This window comes from Ammodytes marinus, assembly GCF_949987685.1.
Source record: "Ammodytes marinus genome assembly, chromosome: 9".
NCBI classification, from domain to species: domain Eukaryota; kingdom Metazoa; phylum Chordata; class Actinopteri; order Uranoscopiformes; family Ammodytidae; genus Ammodytes; species Ammodytes marinus.
Window position 1 is genome coordinate 29227026 of NC_137213.1, and position 10000 is coordinate 29237025.

Consider the following 10000-nt stretch of genomic DNA (forward strand, 5'->3'; position numbering starts at 1 on the left):
GGTTTTATTTATTTGGTGAGGCTCCAACTGTGTCCTATCATGATGCATAATATTCACAAGTTAAGTTAAAGTTTGTATCGGTCACATTAATAAATTCTCCAAAAGGAAGGGGTTAGCAAGGGAGCGTTGACATCTAGAATCTCACCACTAGCGACGCTAAATACTCTAATATTACACACTGTACCTTTTAAAGCCTGATACTAGTGTGTGTGTGTGTGTGTGTGTGTGTGTGTGTGTGTGTGTGTGTGTGTGTGTGTGTGTGTGTGTGTGTGTGTGTGTGTGTGTGTGTGTGTGTGTGTGTGTGTGTGTGTGTGTGTGTGTGTGTGTGTGTGTGTGTGTGTGTGTGTGTGTGTGTGTGTGTGTGTGTGTGTGTGTGTGTGTGTGTGTGTTGTAGGAATGGGACGCTTCCTCAGTGGAGTGACGGACGAGATGAAACAGAGTCACAGAGAAAGACTGTTCGCCGTCACACACAGAAGTCTGCTGGACGTCGCCGAACGGTAAAATAACTATAGTCTTTCTATGCTGATTCCTCTGTGTGTGTGTGTGTGTGCGTGTGCGTGTGTGTGTGTGTGTGTGTGTGTGTGTGTGTGAAAATATTTTCTTAACTTTAACACTTAAAGGTGAAGTCAGTGATTCTGGAGAACGCTCGTTATTAAAATCACTTTTTTATCAAAATCAGTGAATATCTCCTCATGATCTGCTACCTGTCTGTATCATGTGTGCGCTGAAAAAATATCAGGTGTTAATACACAGCCTAGGCTCTGTAAACGGGGCATGTAAGCAAAGGGGGCCACAGTAGCTGGAAACATGCCCGTTTTACAGAGCCTAGGCTGTGTATTAACACTGGATTTCCTTTTAGTGCGCACACTACTATACCAACAGCGGATGATGAGCAAGTTCTCCCAAATTTTTACAAAAAGTGATTTTGACACCAAGCGTTCTCCAGAATCACTGACTGCACCTTTTTATCAACCAAAATAGAGAGAGATTAACATTCCTGCATGTACAAGTTCAAAATCATCATTCAAAAAAGTGTGTTAAAAGTGTGCAGGGGCGACTGTGGCTCAGTTGGTAGAGCGGGTCGGCCGATGATCAAAGGGTTGGAGGTTCGATCCCCGCCCTGCCACCTGTGTCATAGTTGTTGTGTCCTTGGGCAAGACACTTCACCCACCTTGCCTCGTGTGAATGTCGATAGTTAGCCTGCTGTCGGTGTATGAATGTGTGTGTGAATGGGAACGTGGGAAAGGAAAACAGGTCTCCCTTGTAAAAGAGTCTTCGGTCTCAATGGGATTTACCTGTAGAAATAAAGGTTAGTTATGGTTATAATTAAAGTAATAAATAAATGTTGTTGGTCTTTTCTCCTGCAGATACCTCAGTGTGGGTCAGCAGACGTGCGGCGTTGCTATTCTGGGCCCAGAGAACGAAACCATTAAGAAAGACCCCTCATGGATAGTTAAATAGTTTATCAATGAAAACTGAACTGGACTTCTACGGAAGAGGATTAGGGCCAAACATAAGAAGAAAAAAATTGAGTTCTGACTCTTTTAAACTCAGAATTCTGACTTTTTTTTCCAGAATTCCATAGTTCTGTCTTTAAAGTCAGAATTCTGAGAATAAAGAACTTACCCTGTGTTCCAATCCCCATACTTCACCTACTATTTAGTATGCCAGAAAAAAGATTTAGGATGTCCCAATACATGCACGTCAATTGTAGTATGCTGAAATTACATAAATTCCCCCACTAACTCCAATAGCATTTTGGAGTATTTGTCTTTATTCTTGACATTTCTCAACATAATGAAAGAAAATCTTCCTTATCTGATTTTCTTTTCTCTCCTGTCTGTGGCCCTAAAACTCTTCTGTACTTTAGTATGTAGTGTAGTAAAAAGAAAGAGTATGTGATTTGGAACGCAGGGATCATTTATTTTCTTATGGCTGACCCTAATATCCTCTTCCGTAGACCTCCGATGTAACACAGTGGCAAAACACAATATGTTCTCAAAATCCCAAAAACATTTCTGTTAGAATTGTTTTTCTTTTTTTTTCTTTATGGCGTCAAAGAACTGAAGAGGAGGCAGGCAGACTGATTAGTGCTTTAGAAGTTACTTAATTTTTTTTCTTTCTCCATATCCCGTTATGTACATATTTATTATTAAAATGTGATTATTGCATTGTATTGGAATACAAAATCTGAGTCAAGTCTTTATTTATTTTGTATGGATTATTTTGTGATGGTGGGGTTGATCTTGTGAGTGTGACTTTTGTGAAATTTTTCTCTGCAGTTTTATTACAAATACACATTATTTGGTTCTGGACATACTGAGCTAGCCTGGTTCTTCCAGACCATCGTACTTCATTTCATTTTGTACAGAAGGTCTGGAATCGCTCAATTGACAAAACGTTAACTCACTTGAAGGCGGGGTGTCTGTTGAAGTTTAAAACTATTGGATCTGCCCAGTGCCACTCTGGATCTGCCAACCAATCATGTCATGCGCCGGCTTCTGAGCCACTCCTTCTGTTCGCTGATTGGACCGGCAGAAATCTATCCGTTGAAAACCTAAGAATATACCGCACACCCAGACTGACTACTGAAGGGAAATGAAAATTTAGCTGAAGTAGTAGGCGGGCGGTGCCAGGCTAATACTGAACACTCTTCAATGTAAAATCAACTTAATTACCTAGTTATTGTCAGTAACTTGATCACCATTCTCCTACAAAGGTTCATATAAGTTTTAATGCAGTATTTTTTTTTTACCCCCTACAATCTTTGAAGCGGCTACGAGTACTAGACTATATTGCGCCCTTCTCAGTTCACACTTGCATGCCTGGCACGAGCTAGAAAACAGCTTTGCGACAGCGGGCGTCGTAAAAATACTACCGCTTTTGTCCAAAGGGGACGCCAACGTGCCATGTTACTCGTAGTGGCTTTAAATGTCCATCAGCTTGAATAATTTTTTTCATTAAAAAAGTGACGGGGTTGCAATCTAGAATCTAACCACTAGATGTTGCTAAATACTCTTATAGTACACAATGTACCTTTGACTTAAAGGTGCTCCGAGGAACTTTGAGTTTGTGTTCATTCTAGCGCCCCCTTTGGACAAAAGCGGTAGCGTGTTTTTACTACGCCAGCTGTTGTTCCTGGGTGAGCGTATACCCATGACAAAGGCATTAAGAAAAACTAAATAAGAAAATTGCATTCTTTGCACTGATGGTCTCGTTTGCTGTTACATGTAATGTATGATCATCAGAGGAAAAATGAGACTGTTTCAGAAATATTTAAAAGTTTCCTCGTAGCACCTTTAGGCTAACTGATAATAATTTAGTTGTATATGTCTTTTTTTTCTTTTCTTTTTTACTTACTAAACTAGGTTGTAAGTACGTAGGCTATTCTCTATGGAGTAAAACATCAAATAAATCACATTGACAAACACATGGATAACTTTCCACACAATAGAAGCTTTATTACTCTGCGGCAGTGCGCTGTCAGTACATTAAAGTTGATGTTGCGTTTCACACTACAGCAAAGGCAGGACTCACAAACAACTAGAGAGAGGCCACACACACACACAAAGCCTGGGGCGGATATAAACGGAGAAGGCAACACCACAACACACACACACACACAGTTAGCAGGTTGATAGGTCTCACACACACACACACACACAGTTAGCAGGTGGATAGCTCACACACACACACACACACACACAGTTCGCAGGTGGATAGCTCACACACACACAAACACACACACTCATACACACAGTTAGCAGGTGGAAGGTCAAACACACACACACACACACAGCAGGTTGATTGGAGTCACACACACACACACAGTTAGCAGGTTGATAGGAGTCACACACACACACAGTAAGCAGGTGGATAGCTCACACACACACACACACACAGTTAGCAGGTTTATACGTCACACAACCACACACACATATATGGCTCGGCTTACTGAACCCTTTTGCTTCCAAGTTTTCATTTAGAATTTGAAACCTTTTACAAATCAAGTTGGTAGACGTCTTTCAAAGTGTGGACAGGCATATATTAATTATTTAAAAGCAGCGTTAAAGGATTTACATTTATTATAGGGGAACAAGGTGCTGTAGAAAATAATAAAAGGACATACAATGATGACGAAAGCTCAGACTTGAAATGCATTGGCTACGTTAGCTAGCTGTGTATAGCAACACTGATGTTAAGCTAGGCTAGGTAGCGTCAAAAATAATTGAGATATTGCTACATTTTCAGGACCAAAACTTAAATACATACAGTAGGCTACATAGTAAGGAGTGCTTAGGATGTATACGCTTAAAGGTGCAGTGTGTAGAATTTTGGGTTTTTATTTCCTAGCATGATTTTGTAGAAAGTGATTATAATATCCATAAGTACATTTAATTTAGTGCATAATAGCTGAAAAAATGTTTTTGAATTATTGTTTTTTTCCTTAGAAAGGGTCTCATATATGTCCATATTTCTGCATATTTTGGACCAAGGCCTAGTGCCGCCATCTTGAAAGTGTCATAGTTGGAATGTCATCAGGTGCATTGTTTAAAATTTAGAATTGTTCTTGTCCTTGAAGGCCACTGTAGCTTCTGTTATTATTCAAAAGGGGTGGGGTTACCCAGGGAGCGTTGCATTCTAGAACTTTGTAGAACTTTCTTGATGATGTCATATTACACACTGCACCTTTAAGATCTATGATCACTTTGAATTGGGAATCTAGAAAATACGTTGGCTACGTAAATAACTCGATCCCAAATCACTCACCCTCAATTTCAATTTCGATTTCAGTGTCTAGATTTCATCAGTAGTTAGTTAAAGGCCTACTTCACCGGTTTGAATATGAAGGTGTATTGAACTCTGAGATCCTATGTAGTATAAATGTGCGAAAAAAATTGAAATCGGTTCATCCTAGCCTGAGAAAAGGCAGAAAGAGTGTTTTTTCTCTTTTTGTGATGTCATGAGAAAGAGAAATATAGGGTTAAAAAAAACACTCTTTCTGGCTTTTTCTCAGGCTAGGATGAACCGATTTTAATTTTTTTTGCACATTTATACTACATAGGATCTCAGAATTCAATACACCTTCATATTCAAACCGGTGAAGTAGGCCTTTAATATAGAGAGGATCCTTTCTGAAAAGTGCAATGGCTTTATCCTGTAACTTTAATATAACTTTTTTTTAAATTACCTACTATCCTTAAAGGCCTACTTCACCGGTTTGAATATGAAGGTGTATTGAATTCTGAGATCCTATGTAGTATAAATGTGCAAAAAAAATTGAAATCGGTTCATCCTAGCCTGAGAAAAGGCAGAAAGAGTGTTTTTTTTAACCCTATATTTCTCTTTCTCGTGACATCACAGAAAGAGAAATATAGGGTTAAAAAAAACGTACTTTGTAAATATTACTGTGATGTCTTTAACTGTGACATCACAGTAATATTTACAAAGTAACACATTTATACTACATAGGATCTCAGAATTCAATACACCTTCATATGCAAACCGGTGAAGTAGGTCTTTAAGATCTACTAATCGATTAATTTTCAGTCAATACATGTTTTAATATCGTTTATCGGTCATTGAGTGAGTAGCTGTCACTGATTTGTGAAGCTGTTCTCTCTGTCATTTTCAGATTGATGTGAAAAATGTCTTCACTCCTAAAATGAATGTAAGAGTCCAGAGAATACTTTTGGTTCTAGTGTCAACAAACAGGACTAAACTTAAAACTTTTTTTTTTTTAAAGAATAGGCTACATGGGGGCGCGCTTAGCTCAGTTGGTAGGGCGTCGTCCCCCCCCCCCCCCGGGCCGGGCCCAGCAGCAAACCCGGGTTCGATTCCAGCCCGTGGTCGTTCTCTGCATGTCACTCCCCTCTCTGCCCCATTTCAACTCTGTCTCTTCAAAACTATTATTAAAAGCATGAAAATGCAAGAAAAAAAAAAAAAAAAAAAAAAAAAAAAAAAAGCATAGGTAGCCATCTTTGATATTTTTGACATAGCCTACCAGACTATTCAAAACATCAATATTTAAATTCAAGTTGAGTCCACACACACACACACAGTACTGGCTTAAAATGGTGATACAAAATAATATTACATACACAGCAATTGTGTTGAGAATGAAGAACTTCTTACTAAAATGCCATGCTTTTGATAGTGGCCATTTTGGAAGATGGGCAAAGAAAATAATAATAATAAAAAAAAAAAATCTGATTTCTTGACACTTCAAATAAAACTATTCTATAGACCCTTATAACTTATATCTTCTGTTTAGAAGTATAAACAAGAATTCCCCATCAACTTGAAAATTATCCAACAAAATTGCCCATACACTTGACTACACAATACAGTGCGTTGTTATTGTTATGCTTCATACGGTAACCATGGTCTGGTTTTCATTCTGTTGCCGTAGAGCTGTGTTCTAGAATGTTGCCATGGCCTAAGTTTCATACCACACATTGTTACCACACAGCCAGCAATTGTATGACAAAAAAAAAAAATTAACACCTTCTTCAAAAAATGGCATGATTCCGATAGTGGCCATTTTGGAAGATGGGCAATAAAAATAAAAATAATCTGATTTCTTGACACTTCAAACTAAAAAATAAAAGTATTCTATAGACCCTTATTTTAAATTTTAGAAATAGAAAACAAAAAATGTCCACATTAACTCGAAATTTCAACCACAACAAAAAAAATTGCCACTACACACTAGCCTACACAATACAGTGCGTTGCTATGGCTAGGTTTTCATACTGTTGCCATGGGGTGGTGTTCTAGAATGTCGCCACGGTTCTATCTTCTGTGTTCTAGAATCTAGAATCTAGAATCTAGCCGGTTGCCTAGGCGCTGCTGTCTTTGGGTCTGACCCGGGTCACGTGTTCCAGCTGACCGGAATCGGACACGTCGAAACTCGTCTTGTATTTGGCCAAGATCTTCATGAGCGGACGCAGCTTCAGCCACCACTGATCCTTGGGGATACGGTGGCTGGGAAGGGGAAAAATACACAGGGATTTTTAGTTATTAAAGGTGCACAACGTATAATAGGTTTTCATAATAATGTGAGACACTGGGTGACATTTCTAACTGTTTCTGTATATATTGTTGATTGCTTACATTACAACAATTCATTTTTGTACACGTTCATATGCTAATTTGGCAATATCAAACTATTTCTGCATACATTTTCGTCTTAAAGTGTCTTGAAGTGTCCCTGAGCAAGACACTGAACCCCAAATTGCTCCCGATGGTTCAGAGAGCGCCTTGCATGGCAGCTTCTACCATCGGTGTATGAGTGTGTGTGTGTGTATGAATGGGTCAATGTGGTAAGATATGTAAAGCGCTTTGGGGCTGAGAAAAACAGCTAAAAAGCGCTATATAAGTCAAGTCCATTTACCATTTACCATTTAAAAAAAAAAAAAAAAACCTAGATGATGGATAAGGCCAGAGTTAAAATCTCTAAAACATATTAGTGATCAAAGGCAGATCAGAGCAGATTTTAGATACAGCCTTTTTTCATTTTATCAATGAAACAATACTAGGCCTACAGTCCCCTCCATAAGTATCGGAACAGTGAGGCCAATTCCTTTATTTTTGCTGTAGACTGGAAACATTTGGGTTTTACACCAAAAGATGAATATGAGGCAATTTAGTTTATTTAAAGTCTATCTGTTCCAATACTTCTGCTCTCCTAAAAATGTGGTGTTCCTTTACAAATAATGATATCTTCTCAGATGTGTATCGGCTCAACATTTCAGCTTTCATTTCCAGGTATTTACATCTGGATCCGATACACATCTGAGAAGATATCATTATTTGTAAAGGAACACCACATTTTTAGGAGAGCAGAAGTATTGGAACAGATAGACTTTAAATAAATTAAATTGTCTCATATTCATCTTTTGGTGTCAAACCCAAATGTTTCCAGTCTACAGCAAAAATAAAGGAATTGGCCTCACTGTTCCGATACTTATGGAGGGGACTGTATGTAAGACGTACCACTTCTGTTGAGAATAATTTGTGTTAATTCCCCATAATGTTGTCCCTTTAGATTGTACAGAACAAGGTCCATAATATTTTGCCTCTAGTCTGTATACTTTCTTAGATACAGTTCAGTAAGTGATTTATTTTTAGTTATAGCTGTGTACTTTTCTTATTTTTTTTTTCTCTATTTTGTATTGAATATAAACCAATTACATTTTCTGCTACATTATATTAAGAACTGAAAGTATTTCTTACACAAAGTCTGTCTCGTCTCTGATCTGAGCGACAGGCTGAAACACCATGGCTCTGCGTCGCATCCCCAGCAGACAGGCCGTGTCTTCGCTGTTCGCAAACACTTTCCCTGGAACACACACACACACACACACACACACACACACACACACACACACACACACACACACACACGCACACACACACAAGCACAAGACTTAAAAATGTAAAAAATAACAGGTCCACACTAACATACAGGTGAAACTCGAAAAATTAGAATATCGTGCAAAAGTTAATTTATTTCAGTAATTCAACTTAAAAGGTGAAAATAATATATTATATAGACTCACTACATGCAAAGTGAGATATCTCAAACCTTTATTTGTTATATATATTATATATTTTGATTATTATGGCTTACAGTTTATGAGAACCCCAAAATGCAAAATCTCAGAAAATTTTAATATCACATAAAATCAATGAACAAGGTATTTTCAATACAGAAATGTCGGCCCTATATAAAGTATAATCATGCATATGTACTCAGTACTTGGTTTGGGCCCCTTTTGCATGAATTATTGCCTCAATTCCAATTCATTTTCCATGATATTCTACAGTGGTTGACACTAACGGTTGCCCGCTTGCCCGGGGCAACTGAAAATAATGTTCGGGCAAGTTGACATTGCTTTTTGGTTGCCCGAACGGGCAAGTGGATTCTAGAGGGTTTGTCAGTAGTCTAGGCTATTTATTCACGTGTTTTAGAGTCTGCAAAACTATTTTTTTTCCCGCTAACTCACACAAAATAGATCGGCTATATTTGCAATTGAGCAGCTGCGCGCGGCAGCCAGCAGCATCACGCTCGCTCTTTCGCACTCTATCTCTCTCTCTCTCACACACACACACACACACACACACAGCCTGTGTGTGCGCAGTTTCGCTGTCTACGTTCCGAAAGCCGGCTCTATTAGGCTACGGACCTGGTTCCGCTATATTCAAAACCCAGAAATCAATAACGTTTGAGCTTATCGATAGGCTACATGATAATAATAATACATGACAATAATTTTAAATATCGAGTCGGGTCATCTTCATCTAATTAGGCCTACTTCAGTGTATTATTCCATCACTGGTCCGCATCATGGACTGTAAAAGTGTTCTACCTTCGACTGTCTTGAAGAAACTCCTTCAACCCGCTCCGTCTCCCAAAAAAAACAACTCTTGTCTGCTGAGCCGCTGCCGCTGCAGACGAGCTCGGCACCGTCCCATCATTTATTCAATGCAGCGGTGATCAACAAACGAGAGACTGTAGCAAGTCCCGCAGTTAAAAAATCTGATAGTTTTTAAATCCATATTAAAATCGGCAGGATAAGAACTAGTTAGCTCAAAAAAATCGCAAACGGTTCAAATGTGATGTGTTCAGGTCGGCTCAGTAAAAGGATTATTAGGCAAAGGTCAATAAAATGACATCATGATGTGTTCAAATGTAACATCAAGAAAATAAGAAATTTGAGTTTTTCGCGAGAAGCTTGAATAATACAGTTTGGGTAAAAAACTTGTTTTCCCAGCAATATGAAATAATAAGTAAGCCTAAATATGGAATTATGACCTGCTTAAAGTCCTATCCTTAGTTCTGCTCATCTTATAAGCAATTAAAACAATAATACCAGTTCTCTTTTAACAAAATAATAGAAAAAATGGCACAATGTGACCGTTTTAAATAAGTAAAATAAGTTAAATTTTTCTGTGGAAGCTAACATTCAGCTTGACTCTGAGCTAGACTGAGCTT

At 38.4% G+C, this 10000-nt stretch overlaps 2 protein-coding genes and 1 long non-coding RNA gene across 6 annotated transcripts in view; 2 read left to right on the forward strand and 1 right to left on the reverse strand.

Moving 5' to 3' along the window:
* The window catches only part of pitrm1 (pitrilysin metallopeptidase 1), a 23661-nt gene extending 21479 nt beyond the window's left edge, over nt 1-2182 (forward strand). The window contains 2 exon segments of the mRNA XM_080033555.1: nt 395-497; nt 1368-2182. Of these exon segments, the coding sequence (XP_079889681.1) occupies nt 395-497; nt 1368-1461 (197 nt within the window). The 3' untranslated portion in view covers nt 1462-2182.
* Nucleotides 2183-5938: 3756 nt separating this feature from the next.
* On the forward strand, nt 5939-6573 carry LOC307254978. The gene is made up of 2 exons (XR_013845007.1): nt 5939-6061; nt 6413-6573. It is a non-coding gene; the product is annotated as an uncharacterized lncRNA (long non-coding RNA).
* A 130-nt stretch (nt 6574-6703) lies between these two features.
* Nucleotides 6704-10000, reverse strand: part of pfkpb (phosphofructokinase, platelet b) — a 55171-nt gene continuing 51874 nt past the window's right edge. For all 4 annotated transcript variants that reach the window (XM_080033560.1, XM_080033559.1, XM_080033562.1 and 1 more), the window contains 2 exons: nt 8239-8344; nt 6704-6987 (listed from right to left, as the gene is read on the reverse strand). In XM_080033560.1, the coding sequence (XP_079889686.1) occupies nt 6843-6987; nt 8239-8344 (251 nt within the window). In that variant the 3' untranslated portion in view covers nt 6704-6842. The remainder of the gene's footprint in view (nt 6988-8238; nt 8345-10000) is intronic.